The sequence below is a fragment of the Tiliqua scincoides genome, chromosome 3 (genome assembly GCF_035046505.1).
Source record: "Tiliqua scincoides isolate rTilSci1 chromosome 3, rTilSci1.hap2, whole genome shotgun sequence".
NCBI classification, from domain to species: domain Eukaryota; kingdom Metazoa; phylum Chordata; class Lepidosauria; order Squamata; family Scincidae; genus Tiliqua; species Tiliqua scincoides.
Window position 1 is genome coordinate 77,434,269 of NC_089823.1, and position 19,092 is coordinate 77,453,360.

At 39.4% G+C, this 19,092-nt stretch overlaps 1 protein-coding gene across 2 annotated transcripts in view; it reads left to right on the forward strand.

Moving 5' to 3' along the window:
• Window positions 1–19,092, forward strand: part of BCLAF3 (BCLAF1 and THRAP3 family member 3) — a 36,000-nt gene that overhangs the window by 12,970 nt on the left and 3,938 nt on the right. For both annotated transcript variants that reach the window (XM_066622416.1, XM_066622417.1), the window contains exons 4-11: window positions 154–819; window positions 1,596–1,774; window positions 3,222–3,330; window positions 5,591–5,654; window positions 6,350–6,468; window positions 13,355–13,469; window positions 15,836–15,931; window positions 17,976–18,125. In XM_066622416.1, coding sequence (XP_066478513.1) covers window positions 154–819; window positions 1,596–1,774; window positions 3,222–3,330; window positions 5,591–5,654; window positions 6,350–6,468; window positions 13,355–13,469; window positions 15,836–15,931; window positions 17,976–18,125 — 1,498 coding nt within the window. The remainder of the gene's footprint in view (window positions 1–153; window positions 820–1,595; window positions 1,775–3,221; window positions 3,331–5,590; window positions 5,655–6,349; window positions 6,469–13,354; window positions 13,470–15,835; window positions 15,932–17,975; window positions 18,126–19,092) is intronic.

Below are 19,092 nucleotides of genomic sequence, written 5' to 3' on the forward strand. Positions count from 1 at the left end.
GCTAGCATATAAAATAATTTCCCCCACTTTGTTGGCTTGAGGGATCATGGGGTGACACATTCTACATAAAAACCTGTGTTTACCAGCATTCTGCATACGTAAGTTCTCATTTTCTTCCTTACTGCAAGTATAAACCACTTTATGTCAACACAGGTATCCTGAAGATCGTGATTACAGAGATTACGGGCACACATCTAAAAGGTTTAAAGAAATGGAGAGGTATGATGATAGAGAAATAGCAAGCAATTCCAAATGGAAGCACGATCATTCTTCTATGTCCAGTCAAGAAAAGGGAGAACAAAGAAATCACGGTCTTCAGACCCATCGACCAGTTGAAAAGGAGCATGATGAGAGTTGCCAAACAAAGATAACCCATGACTATGCTCATAAACATCATAGACATGCAGACAGAGGAAAATACATTTCTGATGACAGAAGCGAGAAATATGTGAAGTTGGAAGACAAGAAATATTATCCTAAAGGAGATTGGAATAGCAAATATTCAGATTACTATAGCAGTAAAAAAGTGAAACATATGGAGGACCCTCATACTGAAGTACCCATTAAATATACTTCAGGAAAGGGTTGCAATTCATGTGCTAAATCTTATAAAAGTGATGCTGGTCTATTAACTTTTGATCAAAAAGAGAAGGAAAGAATAAAGAAAGAAGGGGATTTTAGGGGAAGAATAGATTTTTCCAGTAGTCACCAGTATGACACCCATCATAAAATTTCAGATGCAAAAGTTTCGGATGTCCACACTAGAAAGGAAAGACTCACAGTCAAAGTGGATATGAAGAAAACAATTAACAAGTACAGGTATTGTCTTTTTCAGTTTTATTAAAGTTTTCTGTTGGGAGGATTATGAATTTATTAAAGGGCTCACAGTCACTTTGATCATAAGAATACAGAAATTGAACTTATTAGTTGATTTTGAGGACCACCCAAATTCTCTGAAGTTACAGCAATGAATGAGCAATCATCGTTAAGCAAGGCAAGCATATGTCTGTATGTAAAGAAGCAGCCCTTCGCATTTTTATAGAACTCAGCCAAATATCTGGTGTCTGTGTGAATACTTTCCACATATAAAAGGAGCAATCAGAAGACCTACAGTCAATTGTTTGGCTTTTCAAATCGATCTTGCTTTTTGTAGGAACTGTGATGTCACACAGTTGTTCAGATCTGAAGATGTCTATTCCTAAGCAGAATAAGACCTATTTGGAATGAAAATTAGTACCCAGCACACACTCACTCACTATTGTACCCTTGAAAAGTTGTGGGAACAGCATGTGAGAAAATGAAGTTTTTGTAAAAAGTGCTCTCTCAGAGCTCAGCCCTAATCTTTGTGGTGTTTTGAGCCCATTCGTTTAGGTAGAATTGACAAATTGATTGATTGAATTATAACAGAGTATGAATGAGTAAAATATTTTGAAGTGGTTTGCACATCAAAGTGCATATAAATTGTTAAAAATAAACTTTCTTCAGCATGTATTCTTTTGAAATTTTCTTTATTGAACTTGTTACCATTGTCTTGCTTAATACTTTGAATTTCTATGAGCAGCGTATTTCTCTAAACATGTGCCAATTTGTTCCAGGGGTTCTTCAAGCAATAGCATGGAGAGACAGACATCGTGTGACCTGGTAGCTGTGGGCAGAAAAACTGAAAAATTTCATCCAGTTTTTGAACATATAAAATCTGTGACACAGAAGGTGGAACATAACCCATCGAAAGAATTTACTCAGGAAATAATCACAATTATCCATCAAGTAAAAGGTGGTTATGTTTGAGCATTCAGATTATGTTTGATGTAATCTGTTTTTGTGTAATCAAACTACTCTAAATTTTATGAATTCAAATAACCTAAGACGTGAAGCATCATGTGGACTGTGCAGAGTAGTGTGAATAATTTAAAGAAAGAATTGATGCTTAATTTTGTTTGTGTTTTGCAAACTTGAAAGAAGAAAATCTAAGGCTTTGCAGTCAGGAATCCATGAATTTTTTCTCCCTGCTTTTTGGATTATGTATGGTTAGCTCTAGGATTAGAACTTTGAGCTTTAGCAATCTGATTAAGAAAGAAGGGGAAAATGTATGAGTGATTTTGAAGAGTGAAATAGAAAATGTTGACCAATAATACAGGCAATCTGTCATCCCATAATTAAAGACAGTTGAAAATTAATCTTGAATGGAAAGTTGTTATGCATTAATGGTTTCTGGACTCATATGGATAACCCATGGAGGACTTTTCACATAACAAAGAGCCCTTGTTTTCAAGGCATTTTCCCAGGAAAACCAAAGTTGATGTGTAGCATCCATAGTACTGCTGGTACAACAGTGCAAATGGAAGGCATTTTTCCCACCCCTTCCTCTCCAGTGAAGCCTCTATATGGAAGGTATCTTTGCCTGATTGTAGTAATTTCCCCATTCTGCAGTGGGGCCCTGACATATCTTTCATTTTTGCAGTGGGTCCCCTGGCCACAGGAATGGATTTTTCAATGGCTCAGGTGACTGAAGTGGAGAAGATGCCTTCCATTCATACTGTTTGAGTGATAAAGTGAATGCAACCTGTACAATGGGTCTTCCTTATTCACAGGTTCTGCATATGTGGACTTGACTAACTGTGGGTGCCCTCACCACAGCTGGAGGGCCTTAGAGGACCTCTAGATTTGACCAGAAGTGTCTTCCAGTCATATCTAGGAGGTCTTCAGAGGTGTGGGGAGGCACGCCACAGAAAGCCTGCTGGAGCCTTCAAAAAGGCAGTTCTGGTTTTTCTGACCAGGCCTCTCCACAGCTTTAATTATCAGCAGAATTTGGTATCTGCAGTGGTGGTGGGGGGGGGGGGGGTTGTTCGCAGAACAAATCCCCCATGGATATTGATGGCCCACTGTATATCAGTTTTGTAACTTCTACCTGATTTCTCAATATGAACATAAATACTCTTAAGCCATAAACACTGACTTTATCTCTTGCAATTTGATGCGTAAAATAGTTTCTTCACAGGAACCTATCATGGCTATGGGGAAATTATCAAACAATTGTTGATACATGTATACATAACCTTAAGAGTACAATACTTTTTGCTTCTAATTCAATTTTAAATTTTATTTATGGTTCTGGAAATAACTTCAAAATTGTTCTTCAGTGTGTGATTTTTCAGTAGCACCTTTTAAATGTGAAATTGCAGAAGTAAGGATTAGTTAGTTTTTATTTATCCTCTTCACAGCAAATTACTTTAAATCTTCTGACCTGACTTTACATGAACGCTTCTCAAAAATAGAAGATAAACCAGTTGCAAACGATGTTAAAAGACATTCAGATCCAGAAATTCACAGGTAAAATAACTTACGTTGGCTTCATGAAAAATCTCTCCTTCTGCTAAAGATATCACTTGAGTAAATAGCAAATCCTGTTCAGACAGCTTCATATGGATTAGATTGCGTCTTGGCCGAGAAGTGTAAGCGTGCTGGTTAGGTGACAGGATCCCAAAGCTCCACCTCCCCATATTCAGCATTTGTTTGAAGCAACCGGTGCTGTTTTGGGGAGACTTGTAAAACTGTCCCTGGGTATACCATTTGTAGCTTCAGATAAGTAATGTGCTCATGTAGGGGTACAGCTTACCAGTGTGTTTTCCCTTCCCCTCTCCCTGTCTAGTTTGATTCACATGCAGGTAAATGTCTGAACAGGGTCCAAGTGAAAAAACCATCTTAATAAATTTTTTAAAGAATTGTTTATTTGGTTTAATGCATACCATATTTTAATGGCAGATGGTGTGTTTACTAGGTTTACCAACAGCCCAATCCTGAGCTGCCCAATGCATGGGGCTGCTGCAGCACCCAAATGGCTGCCACGGCATCTAATGCGCAACTGGGGAAAGGGGACTATCATCCCTTTCCACACACACACACCCCCCAGCTAAGGGAAACAGCCCCACACTAGGGCTACTTGATTCATTCTGGAGCTTCTGCAGAATGGGAGAGTCCTGTGTCTGACCACACGGTCCCACATGGGGCTCAGGATCCAGTGGAACAGACCTCCAGTGCTCCTGCCCTCTCCCTGCTCTCCACAGCCCCTCCCTACCCTCTCCCCACCTTCCCCTGCCTTGCAACACTTCCTTCACGCCTCCCCCCACACACTCACTACCTGTCTGCTGCCAGGCAGTCTGGACTACTGCTGGGTGGGGAATATGGGCCCAGCGCTGGAGCTGGCACAGCGTGGGCTCATGCTGGACTAGCTCCAGCGCGGGGGCCACAGTAAGGGTTCGTAAACATGCTTTACCGCACATCTGCAACAGTATGCACCAGCTGTGAGCTGGTCTGAATTGGGCCCCAAATCTCTGAATCATTTAAATCATTCTTGATACATTTAAGTAAACTTGCAAAGTCCAGCCTATTCAGTGTGGCTTAATCTCAAATACTTCCATAGAACTGAAGCCTAAGAATGAATTTTCATAATCTTGCTTAATAGAGACAGGTAAGAGAAAACATTGATAAAGAAATAAAACGCAGGACTGCTTTTTGCACTTATAATTTTTGTTAAAAAAACAGAACTCTGAAATCTATGAAAAATAAAATCATTTTATTTGGTTTTTATTTTTTTAATGGGTGGGTGCATGGGTAATGACTGTGGATGCAACTATTCCACCAGTGTCAGCTACCTAGTACACTTTCATGTGATTATAATTTATAATTCGAGTATAATGTAAATTTTGAATAGAAACACATAACACTACATTCTGTACTTCCAACTTTGGAAAACACTGAAATCTGAGAAAAAATAAAACTGTTTTCTCCCACCTCTGTTAATAGAGAAGCCACCACGAGATACTCACTAGCCTCTGTCTCTTTCCCATTGTGAATGACTTGCTGTCCTTCCCCCCCCCCCCCCAAAAAAAAAAACAAAACTCATGGCTAGATTGTGAGTACTTTCCAGTATATAGTAAAACATCAAATCTGGATATATTCATAGGAATATTTATTAGAGAAAAATGAACATGGACAATTCAGACTAGGGACAACCAGTGCATGGTGAAGGAATGGGATTTCCCCAACCCACCTGATATGCTGGTCTTGTTTCCTGTTGTCCACATACTGGATGTAAAATTAACATGTAGAGTCCAACATGCATAGACATGAACTGTATATCAGTTCCTGATTTTTTTATTATTATCAATGGTGGCATAGTTTGGGCTACATGTATTTGACAAAATAAATAACTTGAAGGAAAAGGAAGGTAAATAAGCAAGTCCAGTAATTGCATTATCTGGGTAACATGACTGTGTTACTAAGAAGATCTATTATTTCATAACTACTTATTGTGCTCCTGTTCATTGTACCCCCTCCCATCCTGCCACAGTGTATATTCGTCCTGCATCTTTCTATTAAAATTCAAAATACTTTGTCTCTTGAATGTGTTCACAAGCAAAAAGACATAAAATTAAAACAGTAGAAAATGCCAAGAAACATCCAGTTTTGTAAAGCTGCATTTTGCAAGTGTTTGATTTTTCATGTATCTTGGTATCTATTGAAGTTAAATGTCTTTCATTTTCATTTGATCTTTGTATTCATGCTAAATTTCATGTGCTTATTATATCAGGAGAATTGATATGTCATTGGCGGAACTTCAGAATAAACGAACTACTCTGTGTGAATCTGGACAGGTGTGTATGTTTTGTAAATGGAAGAATGTGTGTTTTGGGTGAATTCATAATAAATTAAATTTCTTGTAATTGGTTATGTTTTTAATTTGTTCAAACCTTGGTTTATTGAAATAATACGTAGAATTGTAAAGCACTTTCAATGGATTGTTTTGATGTCATCCTTATAACAACCCTCTAAGTTGTAAATAAGTATTCTCATATTGCAGCTGGGGAGCTGAAGCAGAGAGGGCATAGCTTGCTCACAGTGCAGTCCTAAGCAGGTCTACTTAGAAGTAATTCTTGTGTTCAGTGGATCTTACTCCTAGGAAAGTGTTTATAGGATTTCAGCCTTAAGGTCACTTAGTGAATTATGGATAAAATGAGATTTGAACGGGTTAAGTCCTGATTTGTAGCACAGTCTTCCAGCCACTGTGCTACATCAGTTCTCAAACAACAGTATTTGTACTAAAAGACTGACAACCCATTACATACCTGACATCTGTAAACAAAGCATTTTGCTTTGTGTTACTGGCTGAATATGTCAATTGCTGGCCTTGCCATTGAAATAAACCCTGAACCTCTTGGAAACAGAATATTAACTTCTATTTAAAAAATGTTGTGAGTTGCTTTGAGCCTAAGATGGAGTTATAAATTTAATTAATAATAAAAAGTGAAGTGAGGAGCACTGTTTCATATTCTATTTATTATTTCTTTAGAGTGTTGTGAGAATTCTTGAAGATCCAAATGACCTGAGACATGACATAGAGAGGAGGAGAAAAGAGAGAATGCAGAATGAAGATGAGAACACATTTTATGTTGATGGTGTATCACAAAGGTAGATATTAAGAGAAGTAGTAGTTAAGCATATGACGGCTGTGCTGTTTAATATTTTATACAGAATTATAATTATTCTAATTATAATTAATTAATAAAATAATAATTCTAATAGACAATATCTTTATTTTACATTTATACCTTTTTAAAAACAAGTTTTATTTTATCAAAGTTTTTTTTCTTTCTCTTTAGGCAATGTTCAGTTATGTGCCTGAAACACTTCAAAAATCCCAGTGTCTCTGTTTCCTAACATGTGTCTGATATATTGTAAAGTTGGATGTTTGTTGGAGTTTTAGCAACACACTTCACCTCTTTTGTCTGCCCTGATATGCTGCATTCCCTAGTTTCTCCACCATTCTGAAATATAAATGTAAGGCATGCTAAATTAAGTTAGTATGGATATTAAGCAGTCCACTAGTGCTCTATTGGGGCATGTGACAAATGATATACCCAAAAGCAAAGTTCCCAAAGGAATCCTTCCTATCTTCTCTCTCTCTCTCTCTCTTTCTGTCCAGAATCTTTTATGTCCAGATTTAGCTGTCTGTCAAAGCCACAATATGTCCACTCCAGTTTTAATCCCACACTTACCCAAGCATCTTCTTCTGGATCCCAGTTCTTTGGAACTACAGGTTGAGTCTCATTATTTGCGAGGGTTCCATACCCAGAACACGTGTGTGGCAAAAATTGCATAAAGCAAATCCATTTAAAAAACAATGTTCCTTTGCTAGATGATTTAAAAACAGCCTTGCTGACCTTTGTAATGTAAGACAGAGTCATTAAGCAGACACTCCATCAATCAGTCTCTCTCCAGGTGCTTAGAAAGGCTTCACTCCAAGCCAGTGATCCCACCCTTCACCCAGAGCAAAATGATAATCTTTTTCATGTGCTGGGGGGAGGGAGGGGTCACTTGCCTTGGAGTGGAGTTAGGTGTTTGGAGAGAGAAGGGTTGATAAATTGTCAGCCGGCTGCACTCTCTCTCATGAACAAGGCTATTGTTAAACGACTGTTTTCCTTTAATGTAAAGGACACTTCTCATTGTGGTGAGATAGAAAAATCTGTGGATTTTTCCACCAGTGAAAAATCCATGGATAATTAGGTTTTACCTGTAATCGCTTGTATCACTGTCCTTCTACTACAGTAAGAAAATCGGTTTTTTAAAACTGATTTTAAAGGGGTGCATTTTTACCCTTCTCCAGAGATCAGCACATTTCTTTTCATTTGCAGTGGCCATTCATGTTGAGTCAAATCTATGTATAAAAAATCAGTGTATAACAAGGTTGGACCTGTAGTCACAGTTGTTCTCCATGAGCATTGTCCACTTCACTTTTTCTGGAGATCAGTATTCTTCTTTGGTCATCTCTATCATGTGGGAGTTTCAAGAAGAAAACTGTGCATGATGCCATAGCAGCAGGAAGAGAACACTGACTCTCACTGTCTTTAACACCATCATTTTACCAAAATTGGTGTTGAGGGCCATGAAAAAAAATTTAATATAAAATTTAAATAAATATATTAGGGATGAAACTTAAATGAATGAACGGGCTCAAATTTCCAGGATTTCTCAAGCACCAACACACACCACAGAAATAAACCACATACTTAAATGGACTCCGATTCCCCCACCCCTCAAGCAGCTTACTTAAAACTACAGGAGTAAATATCTCAGAACCAGCATATCACAGGAAAGTTTCTTTCCAGGATTTCTCAAGCACCAACACACACCACAGAAATAAAGCACATACTTAAATGGACTCCGATTCCCCCACCCCTCAAGCAGCTTACTTAAAACTACAGGAGTAAATATCTCAGAACCAGCATATCACAGGAAAGTTTCTTTCCAGGATTTCTCCAAGCACCAACACACATCACAAAATAAAGCACACGCTCAAATGGACCCCCATTTCACCACCTCCCAAGCAGCTCACTTAAATATACAGGAATAAATAACTCAGAACCAGCGTAGCACAGGAAACAGAGCGTGTTCTGAGGTCTGGGGATGGCTCTCTGACCCTCAGAAAATTTTCTAAGGCTTCTCAGAGGGCTGTATCTGGCCCCCAGGCTGGGGTTTGGAAACCCTTGTTCTTGAGTTAGAGTTCTTGAGTTAGAGTCAGCCCTGAGCCTTTCAAACTGTGGCTCAGGGCTGGATCCAGGGCGAATCTGTCCGCCTGGTTAGCAAACCTTCCAGTTTATGCCGCAAAATGTCCCCCTCAGTTGGGGAACAGGATATGCTTTGGGCAGTTGCATCTGTCTGAATGTCCTGTCGCATGTCCTTCTGGGGGGCTGGGCAGACAACTCAACTGCCCAGAGGGTCCCTGAACTCCGAAGAAGGGGGAATTCATGCAGTGCCGGGCAGAACGCTCAGATGCAGGCTGGGCGGGGACCGCATTATGGGTGCACAGCGTTCACTAGTTGAGCATCGTTGGGTTAGATCATTGATCTATCATTCATAGAGCTACCCAGATACAAGAATTCTTTGGATTTGTATCCACTTTGCTGTGTTGCTGGTCTGATATAACTGTGGTATACCAGTCTGATCTTGTCTGTTGCTGTCAGGATTTATTTTCCTTCTCCTGTATTAGTTCAAATTTCTGTGCACTACAAGTGGTGTCTTCTTGTCGCTGGGGTTCCGTTCCAGAACCTCTAGTGCAGGGGTGTCAAACTCATTTCATACCAAGGGCCGAAACAGCATTCATGGTGCCTGCTGAGGGCCGGAAGTGATGTCATTAGGCAGGAAATGATGTCATCAAACAGGTCATAACAAAAAAATAAGCACTTTTTCTCACTTAGGAACTCATTAGCTGCAAATGACAGAAGAGAAAATACACAAATCTTGATCATATTTCAAGATATGGGAGAGTCCAATTTTCATGTTGGCTGCCCTTATAGCAGTAATACCTCAGCAGCGGAGAGCCTGAGGGCCGGATAAAAAGATGCAGGCTGCATCCTGCTCCCAGGCTTTATGTTTGACACCCCTGCTCTATTGGATTAAAAAAATTAGTGAATAAAAAACAGTGGAAAAATAGATTTACAGACCCACTTCCAGGTTTCTTGCCCCTCTGTTTCTCCTAATAAGATCATGACATTCACGGGTTTGATTCTGGAACTCCCTGCTGATACCATAAAATGTGTTAAATAACAGCAATTTTTTAAAAAATTAAAAACTGTGTCCCTTTACAATTGTGGTTTAAAAACAACTTTTCTTACTGTTGTAGAGAGACAGTCAGCAATTAGAAATGCAAAGGAGCCCTTGCCTTTGCCTGGCTCAGCTAAAGAATGGAATGATCACTTGCGTGACTGTCTCTCTACAACAGTAAGAAAAGCAGTTTTTTTTTTTAAACTGTGATTTTAGAGATGCATTTTCCCCTTCTCCAGGGATCAGCATATTCCTTCTCATTTGCAGTGGCCGTTTGTGCTGAGTCAAATCCATGTATAAAAAATCCATGTATAACAAAATTGAACCTGTATACAGAATTCAAGCCAGATGAAGGAAAGAAAAGTTAGGTGATTAGAGCATGGTTTGAAACTGACTGGCTGAATATAACTTGGTATGAGCATAGTTTGCATTCCTGTGAGTTACCTTGTAAATATGGAACTGGATATTATTTGATGAAAGATTGAGTATTCTAGGAAGTTCTAATTTTATAACGAGTTTGGAATCTAAGAATGTGTGGTCCATATCTTATTATTCCAAGAGAAGTAGACTGAGCAGCCATTCAAGTGGTCCTAGTGGATGTGTCCTGTCTGTTTTGGTTTGTCTACCGCTCCTGGCCCCAGCCTTTCCAACCCATCTGACTATCTTCCCATTTTGCTGATATTTATAAAATTTCAGTTATTAAAATCCTGTTAAGCAGATTAACATAAAATATAATATTTGGTCTATGTAGCCTTGCCCATGCTGTGGCAGGAGCAAAGCAATATATCTTGTCTTCAGTCATAATGTTTGCAAAGTGCTGTCTAGCGGAACAGTTCTGGGTGATGAATGGCCTGGTGAACTCTGGCTGTCTCCACTTGAGGGTGAGTCATCCTCAGCTCTCTGTAATGATTTTTGTCACCTACTTTACAGGCTAAATCACTCATATTCTAACTTTATTTGATCTACTAATTGAATAAAGATTCTGAGTTCATAGTATCAGGGTCTTAGCCTAGTTTTATTTGTTGGAATCAGTATGAGAAATATTGTTCAGATATTCATTATCCAACCAGTCCTATTCTGCTTGGTAAAAGTCATTTGGAAAAAGGTGAATTTTTTACTTGCTGGAGTTGGCAGCACCTACTTTGCAAATGTAGTGTGTTCGGGTGCTAGATGTTGCCTAATTTTGCTGCTGCTCAAAGCACTGACCGTTGACACTTGCACTCCAGTCTGTCGCCATGTTTTCTACACGACTGTTGAGGGCTATCTGAACTCTCTAAAAATTCAGTTTCACCAGGATACTGTACTTTCTGGACCATTGTTAGTTTTGACTTTCAAGTTGCATATAGCACAAAGAATCTAATAGTTGGCTTATTTTACAGTCTCTACTAAGAAAAATTAGAATCTGTACTCTTAACATTGTTGCATCATTTAATCATCCTTATTGTGAGTTCAGCTTTATAGGACGACTTCAGAAAGGTTATTGTCATTTCTAACAGGAAGTTTTTTGTGAACGTTCTGCAGGGATTTATCCCTGTTCTTTCCTGTGCATTCTGTGTATATGAGGCTCCTAGGCAAGAGCACATGAAACTTATCACACTGACACCCATTGCTGTTACTTGGTGCTTGTTAAATGATTGTGTTAAGGACTTGCATCAGTGCTGGGAATGTTTGAGTTTTTCTGGAACTATGAATGTTTGTATTGTATTTATTAATGTATAGATGATGTATTTTCTATCACATACAGAGCTCTGAGATGTTTCCTTTGGAGCCTCTGCCTTTTGGCTTTAGCAATCATTTTTACCAACTGCGCTTGATGAGGAGAGTGCAATGCTTTCTTTGTAAGAACAAAAGGAAAACAAAGCTGAATCTTGACATCAGACTTGGCTGTCCAACCAGTCACTACTAGCAGAATTAGGATAACTATAGCCTGTTGATTCTGTTTTATTTTTAAGTGCTTTATAACTGTAATGTAGAAGGGAGTGCTCAGACAACTTGAATGCTTATGCAGGTGCAAAATGTAGTGGCCCAATTTCTGATAAGATGAATTGCCAAGAGTACCACTGTTTCTGCTGGTGTTACATTGAGATGTCTAAGATCAGGTTAAAATACCCTATTGAAAATGCTGTCCATGGGGCAGGTCTGTGCAGTGAGACCACAGAGCAGAGCATTTTTGATGGTCTCTTTAAATTTAAATTTAGAGTTCCCGTCTTCACAACCTTGTCACTGTCCCTGCTGGACAAACTTCATTAAGCATTCTAAAATCTCTGTTCAAACTGGCTTTCACTGACTAGCATTATTAGGACAGCTGTTATAGTTTGCACTTATGTTAGCAATATATTTTGATTAGTGGAATATTTCTTCTGTGTACTTGGTGCCTTTTTGAATCTCTTGATTCTAAATTGTCCTTATAGATGATGTAAGAATTATACTGTTGGTGTGTTATCTTAGAAGCATGTCGGTAGGTGTATAAGTTCCCTAGTTGTGTACATTGGAGACAGAACATGACTCACTGTTTTCTCAAATGGCTCATACTGAACTCTGTAAAATGGAATCATCTAAACCAGGAGTGTCAAACATAAGGCCTGGGGGCCAGATGCGACCCGCGGAAGCTTTTTATACGGCCCTCAGGCTTTCAGCTGCTGTGTAGTGCTAAGGAGTTACTGCTGAAAGGGCAGCCCACATAAAAATTGGGCTCTCCCATATCTTGAAATATGATCAAGATTCATATATTTTCTCTTTTGTTATTTACAGCTAATGAGTTCTTAAGTGAAAAAAGTGTTTATTTTTGGTTATGACCTATTTAATGACATCACTTCTGGCCCTCAGCAGGCATCATGAATGCTATGTAGTCCTCCGTATGAAACGAGTTTGACAACCCTGATCTAAACCTTACTAGAAGCAGTACATGAGGCGTGCAAAAGTTTCTTCCTAGAGCTTTGCTTAAGTACCTTTGTAATTTAATAATCCACATTTTGCAATTATCCTGCAGTTCTTTAACAGTTCTTTAAGAATTTGACATATGAAAAGATTTGCTGTGCGTATATATTTGTGTGAAAACAGTTTCCATGAGAGTTTGGTTTCTATACTGTTTGTGTCTGCCTGCTTACTATGACTGTAAATTTTATGAGGAGTGTCTTCTGAGCTCTAAAAAGGAAAAAAAGTAGTTATAGGAATAGGAACTTTCATTTTTAAACATAGATATTGGGGCTTATCAATTCTTCCAACAGGCAGGAAGCCCCTTCCAATAACATATCTTACTGAGTTATTTTAAGTTTTCTTTCCAGATGAATTATGAAGACTTCGTGGAAACATATTGCGATATACCTTAAGCTCATTGTAGTGACTCCTATATTCAGTAATATGAGAACCATAAAGCAATGGTTCTCAAAATTTTTAGAGGTCCTAGATGTTGCTGGATGATTTATAAATGGCAAGAGTTGTGGCTGTAATGATGATTGGGCAGCAGTGCTCCCCCCCCCCCGGTAGCAAACTTGTTTAACCCTTGTTGCACATACCCTAATTTGCCCTGTCAGTTTCATGAACTCCCAAAATGGGTCACAACCCACTGGTGGGTCCCAGAACCACAATTTGAGAACCACTGTGACATGTCATAGAGCATGGCTTCAACACTCAAAGTAGACTGACTAAGCAGGTTACTTTTAAATATATTGGCTATGCCATAATTTTCTAAACCTATGCAGTTTAAAATAACATAGTTTTAGGTCTTACAACTTTTAATATTGTGTCTACTCAGGGATGAACAGAGTTCTAGCTTTCCAAAACCACGAAACTCTCAAATGTATGGATTCCAAAAACCTGCAAGATTTCTAAAACCACCATTCAGGAAGTTTATTAGAAAACCTTACATGGTAAGTTGAAATGAAAATTTTCCTTCTCTTTATTTATATAGTTTTCATGTTATTTCATGTTGAAGTTGGCTCTGCTTTACCACTTGATCATGGGAGCATATGAGGTTCTTAAAATAGGTTTCAAACACCAGATGGCCTTTCTTGAGAAGTTTTTTCCTCATATGTTCTATGAGAAACATAACAAAAGAATCTTCTTACAGTTAGTTTTCAGGCCTGTATCTTGGAGACTTTCACAATTGCTTAATCACTGTTGAGGTGTACATGACCCCCTTTCCAATATTTAAGTGCATTTCTTTTTAAAGCTGTAAATCTTGTCTGCCCTCACACCATCACTGCTGCTACTCTTATGAATGGCTAATTCTAGTTCTCTTCTAGTTCTAATGGCTAATTAGAACTATCACACCTGGGCTTTTGTCTTTCAATCAGCTTTTCCAGACACTAAAAACACTTAAATGTTGTTTGTTGGGTGCGTGCGTGTGTGTGTGTGTGTGTGAGTGTGTAAGTGTATAAATGTTTGAACAAAATATTTCTAACTCGCCTACAATGGACACTTAAGCAAAATCATATCAAACTGCCAAGGGTCCCTTAGCTACAAGTCTACTTACTCTCAGTTTCCAATTAATATGGAAGTAAAAGATAGATATGCCAGAACCTGACAGGAAGAAATTAGAGAAGAAATTCACACTGGTAGACAGAAAGACATGCAATGAAAAAGGAAGAGGTCATGTATGTCCCACTGCATTTGCACATACATGTACATAGAGTTGTGTGTTACAGCATTATGAAGGATAATTCTACACACTGAAAAGTTAAATCACTATTTCAGCAGCACACACAAAGCACTAACAAAATAAATAAATAATACACCATCCCTAAACTTCTGCTGTTGCATTGGTATCCAACACCCCATAATGTTTTTGTGTTGTTTTTTTTTTAAATAAAAGAATTTTATTTCTGGCTCTTTAATAGCTGCTTTAGGTGCTGCTAACAGGATAACATAAAAATGAAAAAATAATTTCTTAAATAGTCAGGGGAAAAAACATCACAAGGGCCAAGTGCACCATCTGGAACAAGGAGTGTGAAAGCCCTCCATTGGTTTCCCACCAACCATTGGGATGGAACATGTAAGAGGTTCTTCTGTGTTATCTCAGGACAGGCAGGATGGCATGGTGGAAAGAATCCTCCATCCATATTGGAATTAACAAGGAACAGAAAAGAGCCATTAATGATCATGTTTTGACCTAATATTACAGCTATTCACAGTGGATTATCCAGATCAAGAGGATGATCAAGAGGAAGGAATTTGAAAGGCAGCTTGAGCAGCTCATCTTCCTCCTATAATGTAGTGCCTTTTAACCATACAGTAACTATTCGTAAAAAATGTAGCTACTCTAATAGGCATTTAATAATGCCTCTTTTGGTGGAATATTAGAGGCAACTAATACTGGAACCTAATTTGTGTGTTAGTAATCTGTAACAAATTAAAAAAAAAGAACATACTATTTTCACTGAAAGTATGTGCACAGTTTTTATTAAAATAGTTTATACAAATAAACTTGATGAAACCCCATGGTCTCTCAAGTTATTTAAATTAGTTTTTATTCAGTTGTCAAAAATTCCTCACAGTAGTTTCAGGTTTTGGCTGAATCATGGCAACCTTACTGTAACTGTGTAGTGTGGGGCTTAAAAGAGAAAGATTATATAAACAGCTATAAATTTGGTTTTAAGGATATCATGAGTGTTGTCTGTTTTGAGACCAAATGTTTCTTCTGAGAGATCTCACAGAGGTTACCTGGGCAAACAAAGTTCTTGATGCTGACTCCACCCTGGGGACTTTGTGTTTAATATATCTTGCACAGTTTATACATTTATAGTGGCCCTCAAGAAACACAAGTCACATCCTCTTCTTTACAACTGCTGCAATAAGTGTGTCAGACTTTCATGGAAAAAAGTGCCCCTCTGCTGATAAACTACTAATCCAAAAAAGGCATATTTAGAGAGACGCTGTACGTCATTCTGGTTGCTGTAGGAACTGAACTTAAAATTATTTTTAATTAAACCAATTTAATCATTTTTTAGCCTTCTAAGCAAAAATGTAGTTATTTCTATGAGGGCGCAATCCTAACCAACTTTCCAGCACTGGCACTGGCCAATGGGGCATGTGCCGCATCCTGCAGTTGGGGGGCAGTCATGGAGGCCTCCTCAAGGTAAGGCAGTGTTTGTTCCCTTACCTTGGAGTTGCATTGCCCTAATGTCAGTGCTGGAAAGTTGGTTAGGATTGCGGCCTTAGTCTATTAAGTTATTCAGATTGGTAACCTTCAAATATGTAGATGTTTTAGTAAATCCAATTCTTTTTTTAAATTTAGAATCATTATTATTCTGCACAGTCGCGAGATGACATTGCACATGAGCAATATGACAGGGATACTGAAAATCCTGAAGCATCTAGAAGAGCCTTTAAGGTGGGACCTGTACTGGTGAATTTTAATAGAATAGCAGAATTCATTCTTTTGTTTCTCTCCCCTTTCCAGATTTGTAGTACATCAGTACTAAAGTTTAGGTGAATAGCAAGGAAGAATGTCTAGTAGAATGGCTGACTGAACTAACAATGTTTGAAATAATTGTGTTGTAGTAGCTAGAGAGCAATAGCTTTAAGTTAATATAATGTCACTTTGTGCAAGCAATTAAATTAGAAATAAAGTTGACCTATATCTCTTCCTACCTGTTGAGTTACAGGGTACATATGGACCCAATTAGGTTGCCCTCACAACAGGAAAATGTTGTTTGAATCTGGGACAGCTTCTTCCTGTTTGTTTGAAAGATGGGCTTTCCCAATTTAAAACAGAATCATTGATTCATTTGAGTATCACTTTTACACTATTTTATGACTCCTTTTGTATAATGAGATGCATGCAATCATCCATTAGTTCTGATTTATCAGCTGTTAGTACAAATGTAATTCAAATTAACTGTTGTACTGCCATCATCTCATGGAGATGATCTACATTACTTTTTAAAAGGATATATATGAAGATACACTATCTTTTGTAAGACTAAGGCTGCAGTCCTAACCTCACTTTCCTGGGAGTAAGTCTCATTGAACACAATAGGACTTACTTCTGAGTAGACCGGGTTAGGATTGTGCCCTAAGGGCGTAATCCAAACTGCACCTTTGACTGGTACAAGTCCCTTGCGCCAGCCCAGGAAGGTTGCAAACGTGCTAGCCCAGGAAGGTTGCACCTCCTTGAGGGTTGTCTGGGCCAGCACAAGGATGTGCGCCGGTCCGCAGAGGCTGAATCCAGCCTGTGCGCCAACTCTCAGCTGATGCAAGGGTCTGCTGAGGGCAGAGTGGAGGCGGGAGGGAGGCGTTCCGGGGCAGGGAGCAGGTGGCAGAGCTGGGACCCAGGAGATACACTGGATCCTAGACCCCATTTTGGAGCATTTCGCTCCACTTTTCTTAGATTTATGCCACCTCCTGAGGTGGCACAAGTCCGAGGAGATCCATTGGGGCTGCAGTGGCTTACCCGGGGGGCAAGGGGAAGAGTTTCCCCTAACCTCTAGGTGAGCCACTTTGGTCTCCTATCTTGTGCTGGATACAGCGCAGGCGTCCTGGCCTGCCTGTTCCAGCGCAAGATAGGATTGCGCTGTAAGCTTATTAAAAAAGATAAGAGACTGACACTCTGAATAGCTTTCCCTGACCCCTTTTCCAGGAGTCAAGGTGCTTCTTCTGTTTGTGGGCATCAGGCTTTTCTGGTTTGCACAGGCAGGTGCATTCCAGAAAAACTTTGCTTCTGCGTCGCTACTGTCTGTAGCTGCTGAAAGTCTGTTGCCATTGGAAGAAAGATGCAAATACTTCCCTTTTTGGGAAAAAAAAAACACTAAGAGAAAAAAGTAAGGGGAGGTACAGAGGATAAAACAGCCAAGCAGGGCACTGCTTGCATGTATTTGTCTGCCTCATGGTGTTGCCAAGTTGAGGCTATGAGTGTTGGGAGATCTGGGTGTTCAGTTAGGCATACCATGCACTGGAGCTGCTTTTTCAGCCTGCCCTGTACTATGAGTGCAACTGACTGGCGGGAGAAGGAAGGCTCCAGTCAGTAGAGACACAGAACAGGTTAGTGCTTATGTGTGCTTTTTGCACAAATACCTCCCCCATCCCTTTGCAGAGAAACCCCAGCATATGTTTCTCTCTCTCTAGCAGTAACAGTTTGATGACGTTTTCAGCCAGACACCTCCAGGATGGAAATTTTGTGACCTATGTAGTGTTTGGAACCTGACTCTTGCTGCCTTGGGTCACATTCTAGCATAGCTCCCTTCATCCCAATTATTTTCAGAGAGAAAAACAGAAGTATTACTGATGCTGGGCTTATCCCACCCCAAAAAATAATGTAATGGGGAGCTGTAACCAATGGCTAGTAGGTCAAGGGAGCCACAGTTTGAAAAAGTTTGGGAGCACTGGGTGATGGTTCTGAAAATTGTTTGCATGACTCCTTGTTTTCTCCTCAACAGCCCAACTTTACTGATGGTCGACCCCACTTCAAATCTAACTTAGTACAGAAGGGTTTGTATATACAGGCTAAATATCATCGGTTGCGATATGCGGGAGCAAGGGGATTCACCACTAATAAATTTAGAGGAGGATTTTTGAGGACAGGAAAGGTGAGTGAATTTTTGCTTGTTAGTACAGGTAGATTATCCCTTACCTGGACATCCAAAATCCAGGCTATTCTGAAATCTGGACATTTTTGTCCAATTTTTCTATAGTGTGAACACTAGAAGGTCTTGTGCTCGTTTCCACATATAGCACAGGTGCAGGCTGTAAATTATTTGCTCTGCTCTGTGGTGTATATCTGTACAGAGATTGTTTAAAAACGTTAAAGGCCAGAAGACATCTGTATGGGTAACATTGAAAAGAGCAAGAGGAAGCATTTCTCATTATTCCAAATCCATGTCATTATTCCAAACCTTCATGCCAAATCCAAACAAATCCAAAATGCAAACACCTTCATGCCCAAGCAGTCTGGATAAGGGTTACTCAACCTGTAGCACACTTCTTCTTAAAGAAGAGAAACTAGGTGAAAGAGACTGAGAGAGAGAGAGTTCACTCACTGAAAGAGACCACCGGTAGTCATATGGGTCTTCCAAGAAATTATGAATTGGGAAATTTCCCAGTGTACTATATTGAGCTGATCTGGCTTGTTTGTTTGCCTTGTATATTTAGTAAGCAAAAGTAAAAGGTACTCCATGTTAACTTGTGCTGTACAGGTCCAGACTGATTATCCATGGATTTGGGACCTGCAGGTTTATCTAACTACAGCTTCCAAACCCACAGGTTCAGCTGGACACAGCCGCTGAAGGATGGGGAAGCCTCCTAAGCCCTCGGAAAGTTTTGTTAGGTCTCTAGAAGGCCAAAAAGCGCAACTTTCAGTTTTTGGCCCAAAACAGGAAGTTACAATTTTCGGCCTTCCAGAGGTCTTAGAAGGCATTCTGAGAGTCGGGGTGGGGGGGCTTCTCTGGCGATCAGAAGTCTTCCCAGACACGACCAGAGCAGATCTCCTGTCACGTTCAGAGGATTACAGGGTGCCTAACCAGTAGGTTTTTGGCATCCACAAGGTTCCAGGAACTG